General features: G+C 39.8%; 2 protein-coding genes across 2 annotated transcripts; one reads left to right on the forward strand and one right to left on the reverse strand.

The window, feature by feature from the left end:
• The first annotated feature begins 823 nt into the window (after window positions 1–823).
• On the forward strand, window positions 824–2,568 carry LOC149113940 (ectonucleotide pyrophosphatase/phosphodiesterase family member 5-like). The gene has a single exon (XM_089286580.1). It carries the CDS (start codon window positions 851–853, stop codon window positions 2,258–2,260), a length of 1,410 nt encoding a protein of 469 aa, XP_089142706.1. The 5' UTR covers window positions 824–850; the 3' UTR covers window positions 2,261–2,568.
• Window positions 2,569–5,506: 2,938 nt separating this feature from the next.
• On the reverse strand, window positions 5,507–8,255 carry LOC110054088 (ectonucleotide pyrophosphatase/phosphodiesterase family member 5-like). Its single transcript, XM_089286581.1, has 2 exons — window positions 8,053–8,255; window positions 5,507–7,942 (listed from the first exon to the last, which is right to left on the reverse strand). Exon 2 carries the CDS (start codon window positions 7,925–7,927, stop codon window positions 6,518–6,520), a length of 1,410 nt encoding a protein of 469 aa, XP_089142707.1. The 5' UTR covers window positions 7,928–7,942; window positions 8,053–8,255; the 3' UTR covers window positions 5,507–6,517.
• Between the last annotated feature and the right edge of the window lie 9,702 nt (window positions 8,256–17,957).

A 17,957-nucleotide genomic window follows, 5' to 3' on the forward strand; every position in this document is an offset into this window, starting at 1 on the left:
AAATTAAAAAGCTCTCTTCCTAATAGTATTTATACACTTGAAGAGATTATCTTTCCTTGACTCGGGTTGAAGGGAGTACTAGATTGTAGCGACTGTGTACGAGGAAGAGTTCTTCATCCAGTTGAGATATAAACCAAAGTTAGTTAGTCAAGATTGGTAAAGATTGAGATCGAGATACATAGTGAATGAGCAGCGAACTGAAAAGACTGCAATAATGCCTACTAGGTCTGCTCAAATAGTTCCATTCATGAGGAAGACAAAGAAATGTTGTTCACTGCTGATCTCGTTAGTGTTTATGTTAAAGTTTTTCACCAAAACTTCCCCACTTAGACCATTAGAAAAGGAATATGAATATATGCTATTGCAAAACTTACCTTTATTGTTTTTAACGCAAAACCTTACCTGCATCCAGCCGCCACATTGAATGACATTATAACAAAAGATCTCTAATTTCTTTTATATGTCTCATCCAACATGGCCGTCAGGCCTTTGTCATTTGAATCTCTCGGGATTAGTACGTTGTAAACCATGAATATTTTTTAAAATCCATTGCCTGATATGTGGAGCATAAAATAACCAGCCAAAAGAAACAGTTAACAAGTAAACACAACACAGGAGAAGTAATAACCTCAAGGGATAGTTAGTTAGCATTGGTAAAGATTAAGACCGGGATAGGGCCGAGAACAGCGAACTGAAAAGAATGCGAGAATGCTTATTGCGTCTGCTCAAATAGTTTGTGATTGTGTTATGCCTGAGTAACTTTAATCTACTTGTTAGTATTCCGCACGTTTTGAATTCTAGGTTCTGCCATCAATTACCGGTTTTATGTGGATAGGTTCGTCATCAAGAGATGTTTTTGGTATTGTTCTTCAGGTTGTTACTCCATTTCACATGTGGAGCAGCTGAAATTCAAGATGGCCAAGCTCCACTGATGATTGTGTCCTTGGATGGAATGGATTGGCGAGTGTTGAAGAGTCAGTTTGCTGTTACTGCTAATTTGGACTTCATCGCCCAAACGGGAGTTAAAGCCGAATACATAAAGAACATTGTACCTTCCAACACATGGCCAAATCATCACACTTTTCTGACTGGTCTCTACTCGGAGAGCCACGGGATTGTGTCGAACATATTCTGGGATCCAGTGTTCGAAGAGAAATTTATATTCGGCTACGACTGTTCAAACATTGATCCCAAGTTCTACAACCAAGCGGAGCCAATATGGCTGACATTACAAAAGCAAGGCGGACGCAGTGGTTCATATTTTTGGCCTGCAACTACCAGCTACTCTGTAAAACCGACCTTCTACGAAAAAGAACTCTGTCTTGTCAACTGTAGTGCAATAAACCCCAAAGAGCTTCCAATGTATAGAAATAGAACTTTACCAGGTTTTCCACCCTACGTCCATTGCGCGTTTGACCTGAGACGCAATTTTTCAGTTCGAGTCGATAAGGTGGTGGAATGGCTTCGTTCTGACCAACCACCGCATTTTATTTCTCTCTACTTTGGAGCGATAGACACTACGGGTCACTTGCATGGGCCGTTCTCGCAAGAATACAAGAGTATGGTGGAAAATGTTGATGTGAATGCTGTGGGGTTCTTACTAAAGCGATTAAATGAAACTGATTTTCTGCGCAAAGTCAACTTGATAATAGTAAGTGATCATGGAATGGATAATACGTCAGCAAGTCGCCAGATATACTTGGAAGATTTCATTGATTCTTCGACTTACACGTTGACTGAGAAAGGTCCTTTAGTTCATATGTGGCCTCATCCTGGAATGATGAAGGAAATCTACCAAAACCTAACAAGAAATCAAATACCACATGTCCGCCGAGTGTTCAGGAAAAAAGACATTCCCGTTGAGTATCACTGGAAAAATAACCGACGAATTCCACCGATCTTTATTGATCCTGAAGTTGGCTGGGTCATAACAAGCTCCAGAAGTGATCCACCGCCAGGATTAGGAGAACACGGCTGGCCTCCTGATGAATCAAAGAGCTACTCGATTTTTTACGCTCGTGGGCCGGCTTTTCGAGAGGGTGCAGTTGTGAGGCCATTCAACACAGTTGATCTTTATCCTTTGATGTGCAAGCTTCTTGGAATAGATCCTCGGCCAAACAACGGCTCTATTGAAAATGTCAAAGCTGTCCTGAAAGAAGATATTCCACCACCTCGGGGTGCTGGGTACAAGCAAAACAGCGCATGCTTGAACTTTGTCCTGACAATCCTCCTTGTTGCTTTTGGACTTTTCAGTGGCTGAACTTTTTTAGCTATAAACTCTCATTTTAATTACCATTTTTTTTAATTATGTCAATTTTTTAAGGAGTTTAAACGTCATTAAGTTTAAGAGGATATAAGCAGATATTTGAAAATTGTTGGAAACAAGGAAGTCAAGACATTTTAAGATTGACATTCAAAAATGTTTTGGATACACCGATATCCATCACCATCTTAAAAGTGAAAGTGAAATTTGTTTTTTTTTAACACTCGTAAATGTTCTGAAAGATTCTAATTCTTTCTGTTATACGAGGGAAATCGTGCGTGAATTACTCAATCTTTTAATGATAACTTTGCCTTACTCCTATTTACACTTTATAGCGGAGCTCCGGCGGCCCGACGGGCCGCCAAGCGGAGCCCCATACTCATATAGGAAAGAAAAGGAAACCCATGAGTTGATTTGCTCATGGTTATCATGGCTAGCGGTATTGCTCGCGGGCGCGTACGCACGACGACGACGACGACGACGACGACGACGACGACGGAATCGCGCAACATGGCGGCCATACTCTAAATAATAGGTTGACAGAGACATGCAGCCTTGGTTTACCGTGTACTTCTTTGATATTGGACATCCATGTTACGATCAATTGACACCTGTCAAAATAAGGTATCCGCTGACCAGTATCACGTGACCATATCGCGGGCTCAAGTTTACAGCTCATCGTGGTCACGTGTTTTGAAGTTGACCGCTGACCAAGTGCTGGTTTTTGATTGGATCGCGGGCTCATGTCAGGCTACCTTGTTGAAAACAGGGCAAGATTGTTCGGAAGCCGGTTAATGCTTACCCAGCATTAAAAGTTAACCGAATTATAACATTTTCTTCTATACAAATAATTTTTGCTGCTTTGTTTTGAGTATATAGCGATTATTAAAACTCAAAACAGAAGGCCAAACAATATACAGAAAACCTCAACGCAAAGTTGCAAAACTCAAATCAAAATTCTACCTTTTCTTGGGTTAGCTTAATTTGGCTCTGAACAACCCGGCCCAGAAGCTACGCTTTTAGGCTGGCCTAAATCTATATATTATCTTTTGTTTGACAGGAAGAATGAAATCCATGCATGTATAAGCTGTGCTGTTAAAGTCGCTATTGATTTTTCGATCGAATCGTACCTTATTGGTCTATATCGACGGTATATTAGCCGAAGTTGGTCGAGCCCAAGCAGTTCGCCTTTGACGAGATGCAATCTAGCCAAAATACCCTTAACGAGAACAAACGAGGTTACTATTTTTACACGAGTTGACCATCCGCGTTTTTATGTAAAATGGCAGACCTGTTTAGGATATATTTAGATAACGATATTTAGGTGCACTTAACCGTTTATTATTTAAAACGTTTTAATCATTTCACTTGACTTGACTTGACTTGACTTCTTGATTTTTATGCAGGATCCCGGGGGTTGTGGGGCTGGGGATGGGGGAGTAATGGACCAGAATTCTTCTACTCCATGCCACTAGGTCACGTGCATTCACTGGTGCCTCGCTTCACCACGTAAAACCCACGCTGTTCTTTCTTTCTCTGCAGTTCTGCAGCAAGTCTCTCTTGGTTCATCATGTCTTTCCTTTCCCACCGGAGCCAAGGTTAATGGTGTCTTAGGATGTTGGTTGGCATTCATTCCCTTCATTGAATATTTTCACAGGCCAGTAGATCTACTTAATCATACGCCATGTTTCACATCCATATAGTAGAACATCTATAACGTTTGACTTAGTTCGTCAGCTTAGAGTTCAGTATCAGTTGGTTACTCTTCCATATCTTTCTAAGCTTACTGAATGCTGCTCTGCCTTTTCCTGGTCGGCTTCTGATGTCTTCTTCTGAACCTCTTTTCTGGGTCACTGCATGTTGCTCCTAGGTGAACAAATTTCAATACCTCTTCCAGTTCTTTCCATTAATTTGAACTTTTTCACTTACAGCGCAGTTCCACCTCGTCCTCATGGTTTTTGCTGTATTGATTGTGAGGCATTGATCGACATTGATTTTATAATTTGATAATGTATCTATACTGAGGCTTTAATTAGTTTACTTTGTTACAAAAATTTACAAGGTTCATTATGACTTTCCGTCATTATCTACGCAAACCAGTTCGCAACAGCAAGGGCTACACGTGCAGAGATTAGCAACCTTTTTTTTCGTTTGAGAAAACATGAATTAATTGGTTTTGATGATTTCAAAGCACTGCCGCTGTCAGTTTCATGTTCCTTGCTGTTATATGCTGATAATTTAATATGCTCAATTCTCAGTAAAGGCACTAAGTTACGAATTTCTGTTTTTACGTTTTTCAGGCCATATATCGGCCAAGTATGTCAGCTCTAAACTGTTATCAGTAGAGGCCCTGCTTTTTAACAACAGACTGTTTTCTTTTGCTCAATGTTTTGAAAAAGCAATTCGACAAAACTTATCTGTGTGCGCTCCATTTTAGCGCGTGTGTGTATTCCAAAATTTGGCCCGCTCAGGACCAATCAGAATTCTTCTCTTTATCTTGGATCAGTTTGGCATATAATAATAATGCATACCTCGTGTTGCACTTAACGTTAAAAGTGGTCCAATTAACAGCCGATATTGATTTTTCCTTTCACGTCAAAGTAAATGACTATTGTCCAGCGACATTACTTTTTACCCTGTTAATGCCAAGTTTTCAACGAGTTGAAGCGTTTGGCGAAAAAATGTTCCCGCTCAGTCAGTCGGTCCATCGGTCGTATTTGTAAATTTTATTGATTATTTCACAAGACGTGAGCTTATGTTTTCTTCGCTCTCCGGCAAATATTTCCTTTAAGAAAACAACATTTCTGAAGGCAACTATCATCACAGAGATCATTGACAGAAACGCTAATGTTTGTATTGGTCTGATCGTGTGAGTATGAGTGCAATTATGGTTTACATCACGAGTGATGTTTGAAAGTTCTCTCAAAATTGCACGAGCCTTATGGCAAGTGCAATTTGAAAAAATTTTCAAATATCACGAGTTGTGTAAATCCTTAATCGCTTGAGCGTTCATACGATTACTCATTTATTATGTGACTGAGAAAATTACCAACGCGAGCGTTAATTTGCTGTAGTGCAAATAAAAATTAACAATAAATTGGCCGGCTCTCAGCCAGTCACAATGGATTAAATTCCCTAGTTATATAATAAAAGAGGACATTTTGAGCTCCAAGTCTAACTGTTAAATAAACAACTAATGAACAACGATTGAAGCCAGAGCAATGGAAGATCAACAGATTTATAAAAAAAAACAGCAGTTTATTCAACACAAAGCTGTAATCTTAAATGCCTCACAGGGTAACTTGTTAATATAAGAAACGGCTACATGCAGCTTAATATCGATATTTAAATATTCCGTAAAAAGGTCAGATTGTGATACTGCAATCAGTGGAATGATTATATAACGTTTTGAATCTTGAAAAAGTCGGGCTGTAATACTTAAAACCGCGTAAAACTAACGGCCTGGAAAAAAAGTATTAAAACAAATGGCAACTAATAATTCAATAATTAAACAAAAAAATGGTGACCGATCTGTTCGGATGAGGTCGACTTTAATTCCGATTTTCTCCTAAGGACAGAGACACCTGGTCGATCGAGTGAAAAACACACACGACTAAATTGAGCCAATCAGAAGCCGTGTATGCCGTCCTGATATTCTGCGATATCAAGTCATGTAAACCTTATATGGCTGAGTCTGAATATAGAGTTAATACTTAACCGTACCTCTTTGGGTACGCTAAGGCTTATTTGGTCTTGCCGTGGGTATTTTCGCCCGACTGCATCGGTAAAAAAACGAAAAAGACCCGACCAAACTCGCCTGATCTACCGGCGAATATACCGTGAAAAAGGGACAATCAGGTATAAAAATCGACCAATCATTATACATGGCGAGTGCTATTTTTTCGTTCAACCAAACGGTGGAATGAAGTTTCTAGAAAGGAATTCAAACAGCACAATGCAAAATGGTCGTAAGAAGGTCTCAATTAAGTTACCCAGGACTTGCTCCGTATAACTGAAATTAGAACATTTCAGAACAATTATTAATGTTAAAAACTAACCCAAAATTAGCTTTTACTTTGTAACTGAAATAAGATGAATGTTGTACATCAAATGCATTTTTGAATTTAAATTCAGAAATGTCTTCATTCTTTTTACTAATGTTCAAATTTCAGTTCAAAAACCTCTAAAAATAAACATCGTTCAACCTCAGCGAGGAAACTTGTTTTTTTCGTAGTTTTCGTTTTCGATTTCTGTTCAATCATTATCGAAAAGTTCAAAACCAATAAGGATTATTAAGACAAAGTTCAAGCATGCGCTGTTTTGCTTGTACCCAGCACCCCGAGGTGGTGGAATATCTTCTTTCAGGACAGCTTTGACATTTTCAATAGAGCCGTTGTTTGGGCGAGGATCTATTCCAAGAAGCTTGCACATCAAAGGGTAAAGATCAACTGTGTTGAATGGCCTCACAACTGCACCCTCCCGAAAAGCTGGCCCACGAGCGTAAAAAATCGCGTAGCTCTTTGATTCATTAGGAGGCCAGCCGTGTTCTCCTAGTCGTGGCGGTGGATCACTTCTGGAGCTTGTTATGACCCAGCCAACTTCAGGATCAATAAAGATCGGTGGAATTCGTCGGTTATTTTTCCAGTGATACTCAGCGGGAATGTCTTCTTTCCTGAACACTCGGCGGACATGTGGTATTTGATTTCTTGTAAGGTTTTGGTAGATTTCCTCCATCATTCCAGGATGAGGCCACATATGAACTAAAGAACCTTTCTCAGTCAACGTGTAAGTCGAAGGGTCAATGAAATCTTCCAAGTATATCTGGCGACTTGCTGACGTATTATCCATTCCATGATCACTTACTATTATCAAGTTGACCTTGCGCAGAAAATCAGTTTCATTTAATCGCTTCAGTAAGAACCCCACGGCATTCACATCAACATTTTCCACCATACTCTTGTATTCTTGCGAGAACGGCCCATGCAAGTGACCCGCAGTGTCTACCGCTCCAAAGTAGAGAGAAATAAAATGCGGTGGTTGGTCAGAACGAAGCCACTCCACCACCTTATCGACTCGAACTGAAAAATTGCGTCTGATGTCAAACGCGCAATGAACGTAAGGTGGAAAACCTGGTAAAGTTCTATTTCTATACATTGGAAGCTCTTTGGGGTTTATTGCACTACAGTTGACAAGACAGAGTTCTTTTTCGTAGAAGGTCGGTTTTACAGAGTAGCTGGTAGTTGCAGGCCAAAAATATGAACCACTGCGTCCGCCTTGCTTTTGTAATGTCAGCCATATTGGCTCCGCTTGGTTGTAGAACTTGGGATCAATGTTTGAACAGTCGTAGCCGAATATAAATTTCTCTTCGAACACTGGATCCCAGAATATGTTCGACACAATCCCGTGGCTCTCCGAGTAGAGACCAGTCAGAAAAGTGTGATGATTTGGCCATGTGTTGGAAGGTACGATGTTCTTTATGTATTCGGCTTTAACTCCCGTTTGTGCGATGAAGTCCAAATTAGCAGTAACAGCAAACTGACTCTTCAACACTCGCCAATCCATTCCATCCAAGGACACAATCATCAGTGGAGCTTGGCCATCTTGAATTTCAGCTGCTCCACATGTGAAATGGAGTAACAACCTGAAGAACAATACCAAAAACATCTCTTGATGACGAACCTGTCGACATGAAACGGGTAACTGATCAGTGTGGAACCTTGAGAAATGGGCGTAGTATATATATATATTAATAAACATAAAACTGATGAAAGGATTAGAGCGTAGCTGACCTCAAAAGCATTCTTCCATTCTTTTCAGTTCGCCCTTCTTTCGCTTTCCTGATTTCAATCTTTTCCAATCCTAACTTGCTACTCCTCTGGTAACTTGTTAACAACTACTTTTTGCTGTTTTGTTATGCTGGACATATCGTGTCGTGTATATTTAAAATATTTGCTACGTTACTTAAGCTTGGAGGTCGACCGGATGCACGTAAGATTTAAAGTTAACAGTACTTAAAGATAGATTGGCAATATCGTATATTCGTATTCCTTTTTAATGTCGAGAATCTGATATTCAAGCTACAATGTCAAGCTACAATAAATGAGTAACTCAACCTGTCAGTAATTGATTAATTGAAGCATGCAAGCATTTTAAAGTATTTGCATATTGGCACTCACAGTAATATATGAGCTTGTTGGATGTTATGGAGAGCAAATTACCAAGGAACGAGTATCAAGAGCCTCTAAGAGCGAAATATTGTCTTCTCCGTAATCAGTGAGCTTGATTTTTCTGGATAGAGTTGGATATCAATGTCTTGGTTAATGCTCAGAGTGATGATACAGGTGTTAGCACACAGCCTCTTTTCAGACTGGTTCACACCAACCATCTTTCATAGCCTACCTAGCTAAGCGTCGCTTATGTAGCCTATTGTCAGTTTTCTATAGGACTACAACAGAGGTGGAGTGCGTGGTCTGACAAAATAATTTAATCCGCAAAATTATGCAATACGTCGCACTTTCTATGGGTTGCTGGTGCCACCCACGCACCCCTCCCCGGAGGTGAAGCACTTTTACAATCGTGGGCAAAAGTCCTTGGGACACTCATTTAATTTCACGAATTGTGTGTGTTTTACTACTGAAGTTTGAAAAAAGCGCTGCTTTTCTTTTAAAAATGCGTTACTGTTCCCCCTCCCCACCCCATACAATGTTGAAAGTAAGAAGAAATTGTAGGTAGTTGTTTTCAACATTGTATGCGGGGTGGTGGGGTGGGGGGCGAGGTTAGGCAGGTGAAGTTGTATTCGCGTCTGGCGTGTGCGCAAAAGCTCTAAAACAGCAAATTTGTTCGAAGACTTTTGTCCTTGATTGTAGTAGGCAGTCGTCGCGTAGGTTGCTAACATTTCCTATGGTGTTGCACTTCTAGTAAGCTTATAATCTAATTTTTTTTTTTTTTAGTTTAATAGCTGCGAGTCTAAGCTATTCATCGTCTTGAAGTTGACAAATGTAAATTATTGTCGTTAGTTAGTGAAGCTGATTTTTCTAATGTGAACCCATCATCCGAGCTCTGACGAACAGCTAAAGCTCGAAACGTCACCTTCACTAACTTGTATTAGTATAAATCTACTAACTGATTCTATCACGAATGCCGTTCTCTGATTGGCTACGCTACTCGCGATCTGTTCTGTAATAGATAGTGAGTAGCGTACTGAGTGTGCCCTTGGCTAACAAAATGACGGTCGCTTCTTGGTGTTTTCGAAGTGTCTGTGAAGAGGATTTAGATAAAGTTTTGAACGACCAGCAGATTTATGCTATAAAAAAATTAGATGATTCGCTTTCGATTTCTATGCGTGATCGATGATTCGGGCTGCGCCCTCGTCGACTATCTTTAATATTGTAACATGGAGGTATATTTACTTTTATCAACTTCCAGTTGATAAATTGTTAAGTGTTTCACTTGCATCCAGCCTTATAGTTTCTTTAGAAACTAACATAATACCTTTGTTAGCAGCTGTCAGTGGTCGTAATTACAAAAGACGAATAGTATCTGTGCAGATGACGTCATGAAGTACTGACGTAATCAAAATGGCTACTTACACCATACACTACTTCGTAATGCTTACTTAGAAGAGATAACCGAATGTGCGGAATGTACGTACATTGAGAAGCGTCCGTCATTGTTTTCATTTTACGTTATCAGCATACGACTTTGCGAAGAGACTGCAAAAATTTCTGGATGGCAAAAGTGCTAAAGAACTAACTACATTCTAAGTTAAATTATAAATTTTTAAATCCCTGCTGCACAAAAAGTAATCCATTTATCGTTCTGAAATTCCTTGGTACAGTAATGTTAATAGTGCTATGGTCCTTCAGTACTCAGAACTGATATATTTGAAGCTCGATCAGAAGCTATCAGATTAACGAATTGACGTCAGTTTTTTATGCGTCTGTCCTCTTATCGATGATAAATTGCGTCATAACATTGTCAAAGTAGCTGTGGAACCACGATCCGCAGGCGAGTGGTTTCGCAGTAAACTTTGACAATGTTATGACGAAATTCATCATCAATAAGAGGACAGACGCATAAAAAACTGACGTCAATTTGTTGTTTACAAAAACAAGATCCCAAAATGGTCAAATGCCGGGAATAAACGAGGGGAAAAGACGCCGTAAACTTGCCGTATACAAAGATAAGTGAATTTTATTCAAATGACGTGAACATTGTCAATAGTTTTCTCACTTTTTGATTGGCTATTTAAAAAAAGTCCATAAAATCTCATTGGTTAAAAAGTTGACAGTTTGACGGCTGAGAGTTGAACTTGAAAGCTTGCATAAATTAAACTTTTATGCGTCTGTACTCTTACTGATGATAAAAATGAGCCACTCAGCGCGCGAGAAATTAGACAGTTATTGTAAAAAACTGAATCGATTATGCTAATGAGGCAGACTCCCTATGGATCCACAGCTCATACTAGATAACTATTTTCTTTTGCGTTAGAGTAAAATAGTTGTTTTACGGCTTTTCTGTGATTAAATCAAATGTCCACTGCCTGCTTTCAAGAAAGAAAACACTGAGAAAAGCGGTCAAAATGGTCTGGACAGTTGAGGTCACGCGATCGCACACGCACACTATTGAATACCCATAAAACTTGTGTTGCAAAATAGAAGGCATTGTGGGAAACTGTTGTTCGCTTGATTGCAAATTTTAATTGAACAGATTTAAAGTTCAGATAAGTTCGTCTGTTTCACGCGTCTCGCATTTACCTAAACAAATCATAAGTCCGAGTCGAAAAATACGTATAACTTTTGCGTCTTCCAGGACGTAAAACATTATCAAGTTTATCTGACAATTTATGCGTCTTATTTTTCGTATTTACCTAGACGAATAATACGTTAGGTCACTTCATTTGAGACGCATTATTTGTTTTCCTTCTGTCGTTTGTTCTATCGAGTCATTCAGTAGTCATGTGACACCTTGCAAGTAAGAGAGAGGACCCTGGAAACGAGGTTGGAGCTGTAACCCAGACCCGGCCTGGTACAATAAACCCACATAGAATGCTGGGAGAAGACGAGCGCGGTAATTAGGCGAGTGATTTGCAAGCATTTGGAATGTTGCCTCGACATTCCATGTGGTCTTATAGGGCCGGTAAACCCTGAGAAAGTGTCGTCTATTGCTTTTATAAGATAACTACGGAAAATGTTTGTCCAAGAGAGAGAAATATTTATTTATTTATTTATTTATTTATTTCTCTACGTAGTACTAAAGTTGTGGCTTTAGAAAAACCGAACCGAGTGAATTTTCATTTGAAATTTGCAGTTGTTTATCAACGCATCTATTTCTCTCAACAATTTCGAGATTTTAACGTCAGCAAACCGTGAATCCTGCTTTTAGTTTTGTCAGCAATTTAAGTATCGATTCCTTTCTTAATGTTCCTCCGAAGCTTCCAAAAAACCAGAAGATGTGGCCATTTCATAGGCTACAGGCTGAGCGCAAATGGCTGATAGTGTACGATACCTCGGCCAATCAGATCGCGGCATTTAATTGCATTAGTATACGAGTAGAATTGAACTACATGTAATTAACAATTAGATTATGAGCTCGAGATTTCTATCACGCATAGAAATCGAGAGCGAATGTAATTTTTTTTAGTGTAAATCTACTAGTCGTTCAAAACTTTATCTAAATTCTCTTCAGAGGCACTTCAAAAACTCAAAGAAGCGGTCATCAGTTTGTTACCAAGCGCACACTGCTACGCTACTCACTATTTGGAACAGAAAAGATAGTGAGTAGCACCCGGGAGGAGGTTACACCCAGAAAAATTGGGCGGGGGTGTGCGGCCCGCTTCCCAAACCCCTTACCCTATTTATGACCAAAATCTGCGATATTCCCTACCCTATTTATGACCTGGCCAAAACTTTGAAACCCTATTTATGACCTGACCCTTAAATCAAAACGCTGTTTCAGACCTGCGTTATAATTGAAGGGGTGAGTGCAAAACCATGCTAAGTGACGATTTGGGTGAAAAAAAAAAAAAATTCGCGAAAGGGCTTGAATTTTTGCATGTGGTCCTCAATGTAATAGAAAAACGCGGCCCTGTATTTTTGTCGCTGGTTTTTGCTTCGTTTTCGAGTTATAACGTATGCAAAAATACTTGGCTTTTCCTAGCCATGTCTTTAGGAGTATATTTGTTGAACAGCAAACAGGCAGACTGTTTATAGTGTATGAGGTCAAAATCAAATCTCACGGCATATATAGAGCGGAAATCTGGGAACAGATTGTTTACATCGGTTATTGTGACGTGACACAACACGTGAATCGATCGAGCGTCAAACGAAATACATCGAACAAAAAAGAGATGTGCCGCATTAGAGCTCTGTCAACTAATATCTTAAGCATTGTTTTAAAGTACGTTGCATGGCTGCCTGGTGGTTGAGAGGCATCATAAGGTCTCGATAAACCCGTAAGTCATCAGCACGTTTTAAAGAATCAAAATGTGTTCTGAAACTTCGAAGGCAGCTGATATACCGTAATCGTGTTATCGGCGTTCAAAGTCAGATCGAGCTAGGCAGCAAAGTCCAAGAGCAGTTCTTGCCCAAGAAAAATACCCTCTGGTGAGTCGTGGCCCAATTGCCAAGCGTTGCTAGCGTCAAAGTTTGGAAAGCGAGAACTGGTTTTAGACTTCTAAAATTTGTCTTGTATCGACCGCCATGTTTTCCCGCGCACGAGGTGTAAAGACCCTTCCCGGCACGCATTGCGATCACGTTCTGCGGACGTTTCTCGAACTGGTAACTAGACTGTTTAAGGGGGTCTTATACTCTCAGATATAAATTTCTCTCCAGAAAACCATTTTTTTGGAACATGAAGATTCAACATCCCTGTCCATTTGTAAATCGTATTTTGAAAGGATTTTCCTCTAATTACTCCTGAATTTACGTTTAAATTAAGAAATCTGAACGCTTCTATTTATGATGTGAAGTTTATATGAAATAATTCATATATGAACTGCGGTTGTAGATGAAAGTGAAGAATGATCATCGCAGTATATTTTCCAATTTAAGCAATTGGAAAGAAGAAGCCTGAAAAAAATCAGGGCTTCAACGGGATTCGAACCCGTGACCTCCGCGATACCGGTGCGATGCTCTACCAACTGAGCTATGAAGCCACACATTGGGAGCGAGGCCACTTAATTGAGTTCATATCTTCCCGTGAGGAGTGAAATGATGTGAAGTTTATATGAAATAATTCATATATGAACTGCGGTTGTAGATGAAAGTGAAGAATGATCATCGCAGTATATTTTAATATACTTTTATATACTTTATTTTATTTTTCATATAAACTTCACATCATTTCACTCCTCATGGGAAGATATGAACTCAATTAAGTGGCCTCGCTCCCAATGTGTGGCTTCATAGCTCAGTTGGTAGAGCATCGCACCGGTATCGCGGAGGTCACGGGTTCGAATCCCGTTGAAGCCCTGATTTTTTTCAGGCTTCTTCTTTCCAATTGCTTAAATTGGAAAATATACTGCGATGATCATTCTTCACTTACTTCTATTTATATTTCAACATAGCAACACCCATAGCAACCATTGTTTACAGTCTAAAAGTACTCACAAAATGGATTCAATTCAGTACATTTTAATGATACTTTACACAAACGCTTTAAAGATGTGTAGTTATGAGAATTTTGCATCATGGTCCTGAACATTATTTCTTCTACCATCTTATACGCTCCTTATACTTGGATAACATTTCTATGACTGGTGTGTATTCGGGTGTTCAATGAAACACATATGTAAAACCTTTAAATATACCCCTCCCCCTGCCCCTAACGTCCCCCCCCCCTAGTTCACAGGGCTAATTTGGGCTCTCGAAGATCGAAGTAAAACTTTAAAGCCTTATTTCTCAAAATGACCAAATAGACGGATCATCAATATCTCGCACACGATATCTCCACTGGGTTTTAACCGAATGTTGTCAAATTTTCAACATTGATGAAGGACACAATTATCTAGGTCTTAAACCTCCAAAATTTGCAATTTTTGAAATTTTTTCCTGTTATTTAGTTAATATAGTTAATATAAGTTAATATTAATACACTCTTTCAACATTTCACGAGAAAAACCCCCTCAAAACACTGATTTTTGAGGTTTGTCTCCTGGACAACTTGCTTATGGACAGGATGAATTTAATTCCATACTTCTCGAACCATTCATTATTACGTTATCGTGTTTATAATGAACACCACTTTTTAACACTAAGGAGCTAGTTATTCATTAACTATCGTGACACGTGAGCTGGAAAAGCGCATTTTTGAAGTCAGAGTGCAAAGTCCTTTAACGTGATACAAAAACTGTTCCACAGAGTTGTTTTGCAAAAAAAAAAATTTAGGTATAAGACCACCTTAAACATAATAATGGCCAACAATTAGCGATCGATTGTAACATAGATCTGTGATCCAGGTTGCGTTGATTTTATTTCAAATTGGCATGACCTGTAGTGTTTTGAGCTTCTGGGATCAGCGGACAGGCAGATATATGGAGACCCGTATGTTGCGCAGAAGGGTTAATCTGTTAATCTGTCAGCTCTATTTATAGAGCGTTTTCACGTGAAATCAACATCATTGAGCTTATACGTTGCGTGAAATTACCATTTTGCTGTTTTCTAAGTGAAACTAACATCCTAACATTTTAACCTATTTAGACCTGAAATCAACATCATTGAGCTTATGCGCTGCGTGACATTGACATTTTGCTGGTTTCTAAGTGAAACCAACATCCTTGCCGTCACGCGTTAACGTGAAATCAACATTTTAACCTATTTAGACCAGAAATCAACATCATTGAGCTTATGCGCTGCGCGAAATCGACATTTTGCTGGTTTCTAAGTGAAACCAACATCCCTTCCGTCACGCGTTAACGTGAAATCAACATTTTAACCTATTTAGACCTGAAATCAACATCATTGAGCTTATGCGCTGCGTGAAATCGACATTTTGTTGGTTTCTAGGTGAAACCAACATCCTTGCCGTCACGCGTTAACGTGAAATCAACATTTTAACCTATTTAGACCTGAAATCAACATCATTGAGCTTATGCGCTGCGTGAAATCGACATTTTGCTGGTTTCTAGGTGAAACCAACATCCTTGCCGTCACGCGTTCACGTGAAATCAACATTTAAACCTTTTTTGACCTAAAATCAACATTTTTGAGCTTATACGTTGCGTGAAATTGACATTTTGCTGCTTTCTAAGTGAAATCAAAGTCCTTGCGGTCGCGGCGGGCCGATCCTTTGTTATGATAAACCGAGGCGAGACTTCGACTTATAACAAAGGCTTGGCTTGGTTATTATAACAAAGGATCGGCTCTGTTTATCTTAACAAAGGCCCGGCTTCGTTTATTTGAAGGCCTCGGCGGGAAAAGGGCGTTAGGTATTTTAATCAAAAGTGAACTTCGTCGAAAACGCTCCAAATTTCGCATGCAGCTTTGTTAAGGTATGTTTAGCAATGTCCCGTAGTTTTTCCGCTAAGCTTCGCTTCGTTTTCGAGATATTGCGTATGCAAAAAAACCACTCGGTTTTCCTAGCGGCGTCTTCATAAACGAAGCAAAAACCAGCGGGAAAAATACAGGACCACGTTTTTCTATTACATTGAAGAGCACATGCAAAAATTCAAGCCCTTTCGCGAAAATTTTGTTTTCACCCAAATCGTCACTTAACATGGTTTTGCACTCACCCCTTCAATTAGGGACCGTTCATTTTTTATAAGGTAGGGGGGGCTGGTGGGATTTGGGGGGGGGGCCATGCGAAAAAAAAATGGCTTTCGAGGGGGGGCCATCCCAAAAAAATAAGGGAAAAAGGGGGGTCACGTGAAATATTTTAGTAAAACTTTAAAATGGCATAATGTTTGAATATCAAAAAAATTGTTACAGAATAAACATAGAAGGCAGGATACAAATTTATTACAAACTTTCCTTCTGCTTTAAAAAAACGTTTGGCGACAAAAAGCATTTGTAGCTACTGAAAAGAAGTATTTAACACTGTTATTTTCGAATGCAACTTTCACCGGCACTCATCTTCATCTTCGCTGTCGTCGAGTTCTTCGTCGCCGCTTGTGCTGCTATGGGAGTCTCTTTCACCAATGCTGCAAGAAGCAGCAATGCTTTCCGTCAGAGTGTACTCTTCAGGGTACATGAAGGTGTAAACATAATCTCTGACTTCCCGCTCAAGGTTGGTGGTGATTCTGCTTCTTGCAGCATTGGTGAAATAATTCCCTTCCAAGAGCTGGGCGATGTATGGCCCATCTCTTCTGAATATCGACGTGGCAACATCCTCAACTTTAAGACACTCTTCCGGGACGGCCGTTCTAGGAGGGTACACAAGGCATTGTGGAAGATCATTTCCTAGCGGGTTTCCAACACAGATTCCATAAACTCGTTGGACGTTGTTTTCAGTCCGCTTCCTCTTTCTTTCATTTGACTTTCTGCGGTTTTCTTTTTTCCTTCTCCTTTTGTTGATGTGCTGTTTGAGTATGCCTTTGAATATGCTGTTATAATTGCTCTTCTTATTTTCTAGTGCTTCCATGTCCTGCGTGACCTTCGTCAACTTAGCTTCTGTACATTTGATCTGTTTTACATTAAAACTGTGGGCAAATTCTTCGCCCTGCTTTAAAGCAAGCCCATTGGACTGAAAGAGTGTGGAATCGTGTTTCTTTACATCTTTCAATATGACATCCAACTTTTCCACCATTGCTCTGTGCTCTTTGATGGAGAAGTTCAGTTTTCTTCCATCACTGGGCTTCAACTGGTACCCTTGCATGGAAAACTCACTCGCCCTTTCTGAACAGCCATCCGCACCTAGAAAAATTGCTTCTTTTGCTTGTAAGATGTCAAACTGCCTGGATCGTTCAGCTGTAAACCTTTTCTTAAACGACTCGTCGCTTTCGCCATTATTGCGCATTTTGGAATGAGCCTCTTTCATGATGCTCATGTAGTAATGCGCTCTTTCCCCGATTGGATTAACAATATAAAGAAGAAAGAGCATGCAAGTGGCAGGCTGGTTTTATCTGACCCAGAAAGCGTTGCTCTATTCGCAGATAAGTTTATTCTCAAATCGAAGTTTGTGGTGGATTATCTTCAGCATCTTGAAGTGCTGGAATTTAAAAGGAAAAAGAGAGCAGAAGAAAAGGCAAAGTTAAGTAGGGAGGAGGATTATCCTTGGACTGAGTTGTGCGAAGGTCTGACCAAGCTTAAAAAGCTACGTGTTCCAGAACTAAACAAGTACTCAAACCACCACGGGCTGAAGCAGCATTTGAAAAGCAGCAAGAGTGAGAAAGTAAAGGCAATTGTAAGACATTCATGCTTGCAGCAGAAGAGTCCTCTCAGAGCTGGCCAACCAACACTGAGAAATGCCAGGACATTGACACAAAATGACAACAGGGCAAGTGCTGACAGCAGTGAAACGGATGAAAGTGACAATGATGAGTATGACAGTGATGCCATCGACTCTGGGGGAGAAGATGACTCAAGTGACGTCATTCTTGCATTCATCAATTCAAATGAGGAAGATGCCAATGAGAGGCCAAATGCCACACGCTCAGGGCGAGCCATAACTAGGAGATCCGAAATTGACTTCTCTTTCTTTTGATTTGTTTTTTAAACAACAGCTCTCTGTCGTATAGAGATTGTAAATATTGTCTTCA

The sequence above is a fragment of the Orbicella faveolata genome, unplaced genomic scaffold (assembly GCF_042242905.1).
Source record: "Orbicella faveolata isolate gen_17 unplaced genomic scaffold, um_ofav_v1 contig_14, whole genome shotgun sequence".
Classification (NCBI taxonomy): domain Eukaryota; kingdom Metazoa; phylum Cnidaria; class Anthozoa; order Scleractinia; family Merulinidae; genus Orbicella; species Orbicella faveolata.

Coding starts and splice junctions, on each gene's coding strand:
- LOC149113940 (XM_089286580.1), top strand. CDS start 851: ATGTTTTTGGTATTGTTCTTCAGGTTGTTACTCCATTTCACATGTGGA.
- LOC110054088 (XM_089286581.1), bottom strand. CDS start 7,927: ATGTTTTTGGTATTGTTCTTCAGGTTGTTACTCCATTTCACATGTGGA.